Below are 14,910 nucleotides of genomic sequence, written 5' to 3'. Positions count from 1 at the left end.
GGAGGACGTAATGCCTATTTCTTTACTACACCCATCTCGTTTCCCGAGGTAGTGTAATCCATCAATTTTAATGCAGTAACGAGGGAGAGTTTTCCTCGTTTGATTTACACTGTCCTTTATACTGTCTTTGAAACCCGTTTCCATTTCATGGTTCATTTCCAGAGATTTCGGTGGTGATATTGTGTGAAAAATAAAGTTGAATAGCTCATCAATGTCATTAAAATTGAAGATTATATTTTTTCGCTGATCAGTGACCATTGAATCAGTCATTTTTCCGTGATGAGTTATTGAAATGGTCTGAATGGAAGTTCCATGCAAGTCTTGAATGAGATGCCGAAATGATGGGTCTGAATCCAAATCTACCGTGTAAAATAGCTTTAGATCGGTTCTATTAGCTATGTTTTGACATACTGTAAATGCTACAGAATATAGAGGCTCCCACCTTTCTCTTTTGGGCTGCTGAAGCCCGACACTACTCGAAACAGCAGAAATGATCGGGAAAATTAATAGTAGAATCAATTCGAAATACTTGCCCATCATCACGGAGTTGAATGCACGCACCATCACCTCAATAGGAAAAAGAAGAAAGTTAAACTTGAAAAACGTTCTGTGTGTCTTTTACGAAGTCGAATCTGACGCAAAATGTATTAAACCCAACTTCAATTGCGAAAGATCTCGGCTTTACGACGACGTTTTCTTTGACCTCCTGTAATGTCAAGACACATCACAAAGTCTGAAGAGACAGTGGTAATCGATTTAAAGTACAATGTAGGGCGAGACTTCGCCGATTCTCGCTCCTCACTTTATTTATCAAGTTGTGTTTGTCTCGTGGATCATAACAACCTTCTATTTGCTAAGGGACATATTCAACAATCACGACGACCCTTAAAATTTACGACTAACATCGCCAAATTCACTCAACCTAAATCAACCACTCAAGAATAAAACTTTGCGCTAGTATTGCAATGCAATACTGGGGTAGCCGCCATTTGGCCGCGCCCACAACATGCCGACCAATGACAACCATCCCATCAAAATTCAAGCTGAATTCCCCTATAAGGTTACCAAACCTGGAAAATTGTAAATATTTTTCCTCCAAAATTTTCAGACAATTTTGTACGCAATTTAATCCAAAATCTCTGAAAATTTCAAGGAAAAGCATACTTAAATTGAGTCAAATATACATGTTTCATGCAGGGCAATTTGGCAACTCTCGAATGTTCATACGGCGTTCTTCCATAGCACGGCAGTATAGTACCCTGGCTTGCCGTGGAGGCTCCGTGCGAGCCTCTAGGCGTGCGAGCTCGTAAGGGATCGATGTGTAATGATCACTATCCGCAATGATTATTATCACCATTATTATCCGAGCAAATTAAACAAAATGTATTTTTTCTTTTTGCACGATGTTTCTCTCAGATGCCTAAACGGGTCAACTTGGCCTAAGGCTTGTTAAAATTGCGTCGCCGTGGCTTTATGCGGCCATTGCACACTAGCTTAAGATATAGGTCTACAAATACATCGTGAAAATAGAATCGAACATAAAATTGTGTAGAAAGAAAACATTTTCAACTCAGCCGTAGATTAGAAAAACGCATTCGGGCCTCGTTCTTCAACCTCTCTCTTTAATTCAAGCGACAATTCGATCCTCACAGGCAGCATTATAGAGCGGAGCATTGCGAGCTAGCGCCTCGCTCCAGCGCGCCTTCAATTTCGTAGATGCAACACGGACATCCATCAAGCACGAATAGTTGTATCTCTGCGCCGCGCCGTCATCAACGCGTTTCCTTTTCATTGCTCTGTTTCCATACCGTGCTGATTTCCGTTTGTGCTATTCTGCCGTGATAGCGAAGAGAGCAGTAAGTGCATTTTTGTGTGATCCATGATTAGCACATGCTTTTATGTGTCGCGAGGTTCATCCCACACTGCAAAAAATTCTCGGCGTTTTTACGAAGGTCCGTTGTTACCTTTACGTATCTCACTTTTTTACCAATTATCGGTAATTTTACCAAGACAGACTGGTAAGCTTACCTAAAAACCGGTATTTTTACTGTTTTTTTCAGGTAAGAATACCACTTTTATTGGTAATCAATTTCCGGTAGCTTTGCCATTTTATCTCGGTAATTCTACCACAGTCGATAAAAGATTTTGGCGCGTTTACCAAGGTCCAGTAAATACACCGAGAAATTTTTTTCAGTGTAGATTTCGATTTTAAGCTCCTTAAGCCGAGCCGATCCGGCAACAAGGCCCGTTTTGCAAAATGGCAAATGCCTCACACGAGAGACGAGGACGACTCGCGTAGATAACGAACGGAATTGGATAAAACACTTAGTAGGTCTCGCAATGATTTCCGGCTAAACGGGGCTAATTAAGCATACACCAAGAGGAGAGACGCGGGAACGGGGCCGGGGTCGCGGGGGGGGGGGGGTAGAAGTGATGAAAATGTACGAAGAGGAGTGACGCCTCCAGTTGAAAGACACCCCCCGCCCCACACTCCGAATGCAGTGTGCATCCAGATGAAAACGAAGCGATGGCACCGGCACCGCAGAGGTGTGGCCAACCTGGGCACACAAAAATTTGCACACCTGCGTTGCCGTCCTCGTCGAGCGAAGGGATTTTGGTGTGCTATATATTTTGCAGAAAGGACTTAATTTTTTGAGTCTTGTGAAAAAGCGCTTGTTCGCTCGTAGAACCGAATCGATGGCGAAACCGCAGAAACGCTTACCTTGGTTGTAGGCGTCTTCCTGTTCTTTATTTCGAAGTATAAAATTAAGGTAATGTAGCATCGCGTCCATGATATTGGACTCCATGCTCAGCTATATAATGTTCGGTTGCTCATCACGTCCAAGATCTTGGACTCCATGCTCACTTTAATTAGGGATACTTTTTTCGAAAAAATCGAAGTGAGCATAGCGTCCAAAATCGTAGGACGCAGATATTCTCTGACAATAAACGAGCATGGGGTCCAAAAATGTATTGTGACAATTTTCGTGGAATAAAGACGAAAAAAAGTGTTCTCGAAAAAATTGTACATTGCTTAGGTTAGGTTAGGTTAGGTCAAGTCAGGTCAGGTCAGGTTAGGTTAGGTTAGGTTAGGTTAGGTTAGGTTAGGTTAGGTTAGGTTAGGTTAGGTTAGGTTAGGTTAGGTTAGGTTAGGTTAGGTTAGATAAGCGAAGTATACGATTACTACGATACTACCATGATACGATATACGATATTATTACGATACTATCATGATGAACTGTAAAAGTATAGGGAGGTCTACTTGCTTTTGGACTTCATACTCAAGCAAAGAAGTGAGAAGTTTAGCGATGAGCATGGAGTCCAAGATCTTGGACGAGATGAGCAGGCAAGTATATCAAGGGTGATCATGAAGTCCAATATCTTGGACGCGATGCCACATAATCAAAATTAGATATCTTTATTTCTTATAAATATCCTGTAAATTTCAAGTGATGATGTTGGTATGGCCTCCTGTGAGAAAATAAAATAGAAGCGGATTCGTGAAACACCGCATGCAGTCGATCTACGAGTTTTTGTAGTTTCATCATCGGTACATGTATGTCGTTTTCACAGTGAGCCAAAAATCTTGGGTTTCCTATACCCTAAGCCTGGCCAAGTATAAAGTGGCATTAGGGATGTTTCCATCAAGGTATTCCTACAACGATTGAACAATCGAGACGTAGAATACAGTTATTCGATCTAACAAGCTATTAGTGTTGCATACGCAAATAAATGAAGGCGCACTGCGGGCCGATTATTAAAACCGCAAACTGCTGGTGAATTGTAGAATAAGTATCGAACGATCGATCAAATATAGCATTATTAAGATAAGGTATCCATCAAGATCATTCAATAACAACAGAGCAATTGACCTGAAGTCATCTATTTGAAAGGTTTCGACTGAGTAATAATGCCAATTGCTGGCAGATCCACGTTTCATACTGGCGTGCATTTGTGCAACAGTATGTGAAAATGGGCTTTTCAAGTCTCCTAGTAAAACTCAGAAGCAGCATGTGTATTGTATAACTTTTTAAGTGCGGTTGGAATTTTATCCTCTCTCGTCTTTCGTTCTCGTAAATATTCAAAATTCAACTTTATTACTGCATATGCCCCTATTCTTTGAGCACCGCGAGTAATAATTTACAGCTCTTGCACATACGGCCATTATGCATATGCTGCTCCCTTATTTCGTGCCACGGCAGTAACCGTTAACCTATTCTCGTCAAAAAGGGCCACGCTTTCTTTCAGAAAAGTCCTGAAATGCGTGTATTTTGTTGCATTTCAAAGGTCACCCATTGATGTTAAAAGAATTTGTCTTTATTTACCTATCGCTTTTTTGAAAAACAGTCACAAATAAGAGGAATGGAATGAAAGCAATCAGCAGAACAACGGACCTAAAGTGATTGTCAGTCCTTTAAAAACATCGACTTATCATGTGCCCACTTAAAGAATAAGAGATCCCATAATTACAGGCTAACTGATTATATTCATTGCAATTCTGATTATTCACTCCGCGTGATCTCTCTGGGAAATTTTTCAAAAGTCGAAACCTCTTTTCTCCTCGAAAATTTTCTAAAAGTGATCAAGCAGAGGGAAAAATCAGAATTTGACTCTTTCTGCCAAACGGAACTATGTGCATTATGACGTGAGTCCTGTTATGCTTATATTTTTTACGGGTCTCAGGGCTCATGTATTAATGCACATAGTTCCGTTAGGCAGAAATGGATTGCATTTTGCAAAAAGAAACCACTAGCATTGCAATGATGCTAAGATTATGCAATAATCCTTTGCAATAAAATTGCGAAAATCGTGAAAAACTATGAAATTTAGATGTAATTTTTGTCTTAAATTCACAGTTTTTAGCGAGTAAAATAGAAACTATTAATGGATAATCGGGTTTTTCCTCCAAGACGAAAGAAGTTGCACAATCTTAGCAACATTGCAATGCTAGTGGTTCCTTTTTGCAAAATGCAATCCAAATAATACGTCCAATTGCAATGTTGTGTGTCCTGATTTAGGTAATAAAAACAGATTCAGCTCAATTCCCTTTACTTTTTTCGAACGTTACACACAAGAGGCAGAGAAGAGAATGAAAAATGTCGCAGTGTCGAGGGGGAAAATGATTGAATTCAATTGGACATAAATTGGAGTGCCCTTAAGCTGAAGAATTCCTGCTGCCGGGGTAAACGAATTCCCAAACGAGGAATCACCAATACTTTTCACCTCCATCATAGCTCCGAGGATTCCAGAGGGACGCCCTGAAGTTACTTTTGCATTTAATTAATGTGCCCCAATACCTCATTGACTCTCCAACTTATCATCACCTCTTTCGATCAGTGGCGTGGCGTGAATTGCGATGTATCGATTGTTCTGCCATTTAAACCTATGGTAAAGAATCGATTATTAAGGTGTTTGCTGCGAACACCCTGTTTATCGATCCTTTTCCATGGGTTTAAATGCCATAACAATCGATATATCTCAAAGCATGCCACCCCACCTCTTTCGGTCTCCGACTGGAAATGAATTTCGAGAACTCTCTTTTGTTCAACGATTTCAGCCCGCCGCGAACAACGCAAAAGTGCTGAGTTGATTCAAGTGCCTCTTGAAAAGCTTCAAGGGTTTTAATTTTTGAAATGTATTGAAATTTATCGATAATTGGCTGAAGCGTGTGTTATATCAAGCTGTGTCATGATCATTCTTAGTTCTCTACAATAATCTAAGCCTCGGCGTGATTTTTAGGGTTCACGAAATTAATTAATTAATTGCTTTTAACATACGTTTTTTTTGAAGTTCAAGAATGTTATGACGTTGTTGCAATTTATGATATGTTACTTTTTTGTGAGGAAAAGACGAAGCGTAGGAGTTTAAATTTTTGCATTCTCCACGATTCGGTTTTCTGCCAAAATAAAGTGGAATTTTGACACGTCTTTCGTAAACGTCGACATGAATCCCTACTATCTGCATCGCAACGGTGAAGGCGCAACTATTCGCGCTCCAATGTGGTTTTGAAGTATATCAAGCAGGAATGAAGGCAAATCTTACCATTTTTCGTAGCTATAATTTTGTGCTTGTATTTTACTAAGTTCTTCTTACATTTCCTAGGGGGCTGGCTGCGCCCCTTCACCGCTTCATTGTCTAACCCCCTAAAGCGCTTCGCGCCTCAGACGTTATATTCTACGCGTTACTCTTATGAATTCATCTTATACGATATGATATGCATGGCAAAGGTATATAAATCAGTTTGAAAGTAAGGAAAATATGGAAAAAAACCTTACTTCTCAATATTGTCCTCCGATTTTCGTGGATTGCAACTAGACATGATTACGTTTTGCACCACAGGAAATACACGACTCCTTATCAAAATTTAGGGAAAATACGAGGGAAGGATTTAATCATTTGATACTTGAGAAAATATGGATTTTGTGTACGTTAATTTGCACTTCCTACCACCAAACGATTAAAGCCTCTCTAGTCAAATCAAGCACTAAACTCATATTGGTCTGTGTTATAATAGAAGAATTCCCTGCTTTTTCTGTAACCGGGTCGGAGGAGGAGAAAGTACACTATTTTTACCTCCATTGATTATAGTCTCTTCGATAGCTGGAAGTTTGGATTTACTTTTTATAATGTTAACTAAAAACATTAAAATCTCACTTATGAGTTCATTTTTGAAATGTGTATTACAATCTTGAACTTGTCTCGCGTTAAAATTTGAAAAAAAGAAGGGGGGGAAAAACAATTTCCTTCATGAGTCTGTCATTGTTACTCCGCATAACATGTGTTATAGTCCAATATTCGTGTCTCCAATTTTAAGGAACTGTTCGCTCAAAAATTTCTAGTAGGAAGTATTTTTCTGCCCAAATGTTCGATGTATGAGGGAAAATGCAAAAAATGTCGAAACCCCAAGAAACTTTTAACCCCGCGGACGATAATCCATGGCCTTAAAATCCGATCACGCCCCGTATCCACGTCGAGATCAGCAGGGACTTCGGAAGGCGCAATAGCGCGGAAGTCCCGAGGTCGGTCGCCTGCAATTTTGCAGGTATGCAATTAGCAAAACCAACAGTCTTAACTGCGTGCGTCGTTGCGGAGTTTCGAGTACCGCCGCGGACCCGTTGAGGCGAGAGAATTGGGCTACACTGCGGTCACCCCTCCCCCAACCCCTCGCCTCCTTTCCACCCCCGCACCCCCCCCCCCCGTGCGTCCACCCTCGGGTCCTCCGGGCAAAGTCGCAAATTAAACACATCGCTCGCTCCATCCGGAGCCGCCGTGACGCTCTGATCGCGGATTGCGAATCGCGAATTTATTTTCGCGCGTGTCATTAGAGCGTCGGAGTGTTTTGACCGCGCGGAAATCGATGACCCGATTCGGTCGGTGAGATCTTGAGGGTTGCATACCGTCAAGGCGTCGGTTTTGCTAATGTAGTGCCGCGAGGTTGCAAGCTATAGTAAAAATCCGGGAAATTAAGAAAAAGATAGGCCTTGTCCCCACGGGACGTTCCATGGGATCTGTCCCATGGAAAAATCTCACTTGCGAAGTTGGGGAAAATATTGAGTTAGTCAACATTAATCACAGTACCAACTACACGGCGAAAAAAACCTCGTGCGTGGGACCCGAAGTTTAGGTCATATGGATCTCTGAAGTTTTCAGATTGAGCATCTGAACACTTAAGGTCTAGCTGTCGAGGTTCAGATCACACATCCAAAACTTCAGTTCTTACATCTAAAGTACTTCAGTCGTGAGAACCGAAGTACTTCGGATGTGAGAAGCGAAGTTTCAGATGTGTGATCCAAACCTCAGCAGCTGGACCTTAAGTGTTCGAATGCTCAATCCGAAAACTTCAGAGATCCATATAACCTAAACTTCGAGTCCCACGCACGAAGTTTTTTTCTCCGTGTGAGAGTCCTTGCGAAGTCGCAGGAACGACTTAAAAGAAGAAGAAAAATTTCGTTGTGTTGTTTAAGGGGAAAAAAGCCCAGAAGTTTCATTCCTGCGACTCGAACTTGCGGGTAAAATCTCGTGAAATGTACCGTGGAGACAAGGCCTTAGGGAATTTAAACCATGAGAGAGCTATACCCTTAAAAATATCGATTACATATGAATGGAAGTTTGTGTTCCATATCGATCAAGCCATATTCGGTTGTCGTCAAATCAGATGCATAGAGTACGTAGAGTCGTAATGTAAGTGGGAGAGCTGGCTCCATGTTCTACTCGACGAATTCCGAGCCCGGTGTGCGGGGTCACTTTTTCGATACATATTCGATCCAAAATGGCGGTGTGGAATATGGCCGGGTCCCCGTGTATCGCACACAATCGATTATGTATCGAAAAAGAGACCCGGCGCCGCACGGTGGATCGAGTCAATGGTAGAGGTCGGTCATGGGCCAAAAAAAAAAAGTCGGATTTTAAATATTTTTTCTTGGTTTTCTAGTAGTTCAGCTTCCAAAATGAATGTATCCATGGTTCAAGGGTCTTTGAATCCTTCCGCTTTGACATGCGGGTTGCCTAAAGCTGACATTGCAGGTGGTATCAAATTTGCCGTCTGATTCTCAAGGTTTTATTTCGCTTTTGCATGAGTTCTGTGGCAGATGAATCAAAATTTCAATTAAACATGCTTATTCTCCTCCCTTTAAGGAACATTTTGGTATATCATTAATGTACATTGGCATATTTTTAGGAGGATCAAAACCACCTCCAAAACTTGCTTTAAAAAAAACGCCCAAAAAATGTTTAGATAGCTCGATAAAAAAATGTCCACAAGTGTCCGCAAAATCCTTTGTTGGGTTGCTTCCAGTACACTATCAGGAATGATATTATGTAATAATTAGCCGCTAATATCCGCTAATCTGCGAAAACGGTCCATTTGAATGATAGGAAGTCGCGCCTGCTGGGAACTGATCTTGCTCTAATGTCATCAATAAAATCGTGCATCACACGATATCCTTCAATCTCGGTAATTTTTCTACTGATTACTGATTTTGGCTGATTTGTTGATATTTTTGGACGAGACATTAACCTCCTGTTAGTCTATGAAGCTAACTTGATCAGTGTTATACAGTGCGACAAAGTTTAAGGTGTATGTTTTGCGCACTGTATATTTCACAAGTCCCGTTTTTTCCAAAATGTCTTCAACATACCTAGAACTCTTCCATGAGCTCCATACAAATAAAAATCGGTTGTGGGTTGAAAAAGAATAAATACAAGAAATTTCTTCAAAAGACATTGGTCCCTCTCAGAGGTTCTTCAAGGAGTTCAAGGGATCAGAACTTGAAAAGCATGAAAAATAAATTTCCTCCTATTTTAATATTTTTTCAATAAAAATGTTTCAAACTTCACTCCAAACTTCGAGTAACAAAACGAAATAATTTAAGATGATATAATTTTTTTACAATTTAGACAAAAAAGATGTCAGTCGGAGGTGCTCAGCAAAGCATAGTCCTGGAGGATGGTCAACATATAGAAAGTTGCGAACAATACAAGTACCTGGGGGTGAAGCTGACTTCGGATGGGAAGCTGGATCAGGCCATTCGGGACCGTAATCTTCTAGGAAGGAAAGCCATCGCCATGCTTAATGGGATCCTTTGGGACCAAAGGATTTCCAAAGACAACAAGAAGAGAATTTATAACTCGGTTGTCAAGCCTATTATCACCTATGGCAGTGAAGTGTGGCAGTTGAAGAAGCGGACCCAAGAAATGCTCAAGGCGACCGAGATGGATTTCTGGCGACGATCGGCTGGAATCTCGAGGAGAGAACGTGTCAGGAATGAACGTGTCCGAGAGATAATGGGCGTTGAGAAGACGATTGTGCACGATATCATGACCAAGCAGTTGGTATGGTATGGGCATGTGCAGCGAATGGCCGATACCAGGTTGCCGAAGAAGGTGTTGGAGTGGGTCCCCCCAGGTAGGCGACGGAGAGGGCGTCCAGCCAAACGGTGGGTAGAGGGTATCCGTGAAGAGATGGAGAGATGCCAGCTTCCGGAGGATCTCTACCATGACAGATTCCTGTGGAGAATAGGCGTCGCAGAGCGCCCAAGCGCGCCGTAAAAGCGGCTCATACATATACATATATATAATTTTTTTTTATTTTTTTTTATTTTTTTTTACTGCACATTCAATTTTTTATATCTTGTGGTAAGTACCCATAATAATCTTCTAGGATGACTCGATAAAAAGAAGCTACAGTATACACATCTCTTTTTTTATTTCTTTAATATATTGATCTATTATTTGAAATATGCATATTTGTTGAATAACTGAAAGAGTAGAGGGTTCATGAAAATGAAAACGTCTATTGACTGGCTGGAAGAAAAGAGAAGAAAAATGAGCATTATCAGAATGTTCCGTATATGTGTCAGTATGCAATTGCGAGAAACCAATTAACATGAACAAAAAACGATGTTAGCAGAAATTGAAAGAAATATGGCAACATTCGTGGTGAGGGGCCTGTGAAGCCGCCCTCCCTCACTCCTCAAGTAATGTTTTTGAGACAAGTTTTGTAAAATTCATCTTTATGTAAGATGCTTACGGTCCCATTCGCCGAAAGTAACGTGAAAAATAAACTATCAAGGATCCTATTTTCAATAGTTATGAAAAAGTGTGTCAAAGTCGTATTAAAACTCGTTATTCGGCTGAAATATGATAAAAAATGGAATCTACGACGAAAAATACACGAGGTATGAGTAATTTGCTCTATTCTAAGGGTGGAAAATCTCTGTAATCAGAGAAAATAAGACGCGTGATGCGCGATGACCGACCCCTCCCATTGACTCGATCCACCGTGCGCCGCTCAGGAATCTCAAGATTCGGGTCCTGGAAATGGAGATGTTGCATGTGTGAGGAATTTGCGATTTGACTGTTGATTCTTATGTAAAAGTTCGCGAAAAACACGATGGTGCCACTGGTTTTCTCTGGAATCAACTCCCAAGCTCATAAAAAGCTCTCAAGTTGAGGCCAAAGGGGAGGGGATAACCCACGCTATCCTGAGAGTCCACCTCTACATCAAGACAAACTCCTCGTGCGAAGATGGGGAGCAAATACATTAGCTGCATTGATGCCGTGATTTCAGTTTTAGAGTCCCCAAATAAGGTGGCAGCCCTGTCAATGTATTTGCCCCCTATATTTGCATAAAGAGATTGTTTTGATGGAGAGGTGGACTCTCAGGGTAGGGTGGGATATCCCCTCCATTTTGGCCTCACTTTGAGAGCTTTTTTTGAGCTTAGGAGACGATTTCAGAGAAAACTAGTGGCACCATTGTGTTTTTCGCGAACTTTTACATAAGAATCAACAGTCAAATTGCAAATTCCTCACACATGCAACATCTCCATTCGGGTCCTAGAAATTGCTTAAAAGTGGCGCCAGCTCTCCCACTTACATTACGACTCTACGAGGGCTGTCCCAAAAGAAACCGGACTTTTGTCATAGAAGGCGAACCGAGCGTCGTAATGAAGTTTTCTTGGGCTTTTTGATAGCTGATAAGCTACTGGAGATGCTTGTTTTTACAGAATGCAAAAATTCGTATTGGTAAGGAAACTATACGCTTTGGAATAAAGGAAAGTCAAACTCGAGTTGCGATTTTTGTCTTTATTTCAAGAAAAAAGATACAACTTTAAAAAAACCCATGGTTTTAAGTTAAAAATTCGCTGCTCTCTTATTCAAATGCTTAAAATAAGGAAATTAACATTTTAAGCAGCTTACCAAGTCATCACCTATCCCCTTCAAAATACTCGCCAGCTTTGTCGATGCATTTTTCCACCGTTTCTTCAACTGGGAGAAACGCTGTTGGAAATCCTCAGGTTTGAATCATCGCAATTCCTTCAAAGGTGACCTGACCTGGCTCCGTGTGATTTTTTCTTATTTCCACGACTAAAATCTACCTTGAAAGGTCGACGTTTTCAAACCATTCCGGAAATCCAAGAGAACACCTTGTAGGAATTGCGATCATTCAAATCTGAGGATTACCAACAGTGTTTCTCCCAATTGAAGAAACGGTCGCAAAAATGCATCGACAAAGCTGGCGAGTATTTTGAAGGGGATAGGTGATGACTTGGTAAGCTGCTTAAAATGTTAATTTCCTTATTTTAAGCATTTGAATAAGAGAGCAGCGAATTTTTAACTTAAAACCTGGGTTTTTTTAAAGTTGTATCTTTTTTCTTGAAATAAAGACAAAAATCGCAACTCGAGTTTGACTTTCCTTCATTCCAAAGCGTATAGTTTCCTTACCAATACGAATTCTTGCATTCTGTAAAAACAAGCATCTCCAGTAGCTTATCAGCTTTCAAAAAAACCCAAGAAAACTTCATTACGAAGCTCGGTTCGCCTAGTATGACAAAAGGCCGGTTTCTTTTGGGACAGCCCTCGTATGTACTCTATGATCAGATGTTAGACTTATGTGATTGAATGTTTTGATTCAACCTTTACCTCACCGGAGCGCAGGGGTGATTTTCGCAGCAATTGGCGGGTAATAAGCTCTAGATAAGCCCGATTTCTTTCAATTTTTGAAATATTACCGGGGAGCAACCCTTCGAGAGCGCAAAACATCTTCTGGGACGACGGTGCGTGCCGCGGCTTGGCGCGGCGGGCGACCAGAGCGATAAGCACATTGGCGCCTACAAACCTAACAGGGATACTTCACGTATTGCGCAATGCGTGCAATGGCGCCTACAAACCTAACTGGGATACTTCACGCATTGCGCAATGCGCGCACTGGCGCCTACAAACCTAACTGGGATACTTCACGCATTGCGCAATGCGCGCACTGGCGCCTACAGACATAACTGGGATACTTGTATCCCTGTTAGGTTTGTAGGCGCCGGTGCGCGTTATGCGCTGGCAGCACGCCACGCCCTGCGTAGCGGCAAGGAGACATTTCCCATATCAAGTTAAATCATATGCTTCTTTCCATCGGTAAAATACTTTGCTAAGGGAGAAAATAGACGCATTTATGCTGAAAGGAACCTTGTTGTACGCAACGTATATGCGCATCGTTCCTCTCAGCATAGATACGTCCAAATGTCTTACGGTTGAAATTTCTGTTTTGTTCATCGAGTCACGAAAATGGTGGAAATAATTGTGGTTTGATGTTGTTACAGATCGACCGAGGGTGTCGCTGCATCTGGGGAGCACTCTGAACGGAGAAGACATCAAAGAGGGCGACGATGTTTACTTCGAGTGCATCATTCGTGCCAATCCCCGCGAAAACAAGATTTTTTGGTACCTGAACGTAAGTATTCTCATATATCGACGATGAAACTACCAAACCACGTATCTCGTTTGCGGTGTTTAAAAATCTACGCTCACATTTTATTTTTTTGAAGTAGACCAAATCAATATCATTCCTTGAAATTTTCGCGGAATTTTCACCGCATAAAGAGGAAAAATCACAGACATTTTCAAGACTGGATGTTAAGTAGTTTTTCATTTAAAAAATCAAGTATGACAGGAAGTCTGCGACGTCGCAAACCGAGATACGTGGTTTGGTAGTTTCACCGTCAATATGTCTTAAATATATATAGAAATTCTCAAAAATTCTTCATGACTTTATTCTCATAAATTATGATGGTGTCCTGCTAAATTTTTGGGTGATGTTTAACGGGAATGAATGAATGGGTGTATCCATGTATGTCTATCTGTATCAGAGGATTTGAAGACAAAAAGTAAGACGTAATTTTGAATGGTTTATTAAGCGTACTATAGAAATGCATCTCCGAATTTAAAATGGGTCAGTTCGCCCCTCCTCTGACGTAAGAGTGTGTCTCTATGTTAACGTTACCCGCGGAGAGTATGGAGTTTTATGGAAGTCAGAGCTCGCGTGAAAATGAAGATATGGCCTTACGCTAAAGGATCGACCGTTTGAAGTAGACTTTTATAGTGTAATCAAATCATACAAGCCATTAGCATTGCGGTACAATATTGCGTAGCATCCTAGTGTGCGAGGGTTGGATGGAACGACTCCTCTTTAGAAATGTTCATTTATTACGTAGTATTGTTAATGATGCGGGAGGCTTTATAAAAAAAAACGCATATTACTTACGGGGATAGTGAAGTCAGGAGTGTATTTCAGACTTCTCTAATGCGCTCATCGTAATTGTTGAGCCATTTTCTATTAAAAATAACTCCTCTTCTTGTTCCAGCTAGAGTCCCTTTATACTGAGAGTCAAGACAATGTGAATCCATTTCTGGTTGGTTCCCGTATTTTAGGCCTTCACAGTGTCACAAACGGGAATAAAGATTACATTTTCACCGATTGCAAAGATTATAATGTGGAATGGACCAGGAAATTACGGGTTCGGCAAAGAACAAACGGAATGAGAAAAGAAACGGAGAAAGGAATTTGGGAATGGTCCGATCAAAGATTACAAAAAACGTTCAATTTCTGTAATCTTCATTCCCGTTTGTGACTCCATGAGGGGGTGTTGTCTTGACTCTAAGTATAAAGGGACTCTAGTTCCAGCTGAAGTTTACAACGGCCTTATTTTTTACAAGTCCTCACCAAAAAAATGGGTAAGGGGCAGTGAAACCCATAAAACTCCTTACGCACGCCCTGAATTGTGGCATAACTAAACGTATTTATGCTAAAAAGAACTATGTCACACACAAACTCTATGAACATAGTTTCTTGTAGCATAAATACGTCCAACTCAAGTTCCCACACAAACCTCCACAGGTCGTCGCATCGGCGTGAAAACGGAGCTCTCGTGAGTTAATCACCGATTCGGCAGTTAACTCGGCGGAGTCAGACATAGGCCGAATAAGCGGATGACTGTTAGGTAGGCTTCTTGGTGCCGGATCAGGAGTTTATGACTGCGTAATGAGTGTAAGCACGCACGGGGCCCGGCGCCGCCTGGCGAAATAATCGGATGAGTCGATGCTCCATTTCATCCCGTGTTAGAACACTCCGCTCCCCGGGTG

General features: G+C 41.3%; 1 protein-coding gene across 3 annotated transcripts in view; it reads left to right on the top strand.

The window, feature by feature from the left end:
- The window catches only part of LOC109030272 (kin of IRRE-like protein 3), a 616,549-nt gene that overhangs the window by 535,483 nt on the left and 66,156 nt on the right, over positions 1 to 14,910 (top strand). For all 3 annotated transcript variants that reach the window (XM_072303754.1, XM_072303753.1, XM_019041151.2), the window contains exon 9: positions 13,092 to 13,222. In XM_072303754.1, coding sequence (XP_072159855.1) covers positions 13,092 to 13,222 — 131 coding nt within the window. The remainder of the gene's footprint in view (positions 1 to 13,091; positions 13,223 to 14,910) is intronic.

This window comes from Bemisia tabaci, chromosome 8, assembly GCF_918797505.1.
Source record: "Bemisia tabaci chromosome 8, PGI_BMITA_v3".
NCBI lineage: Eukaryota > Metazoa > Arthropoda > Insecta > Hemiptera > Aleyrodidae > Bemisia > Bemisia tabaci.
This window is presented reverse-complemented; position numbering and strand designations above follow the sequence as displayed.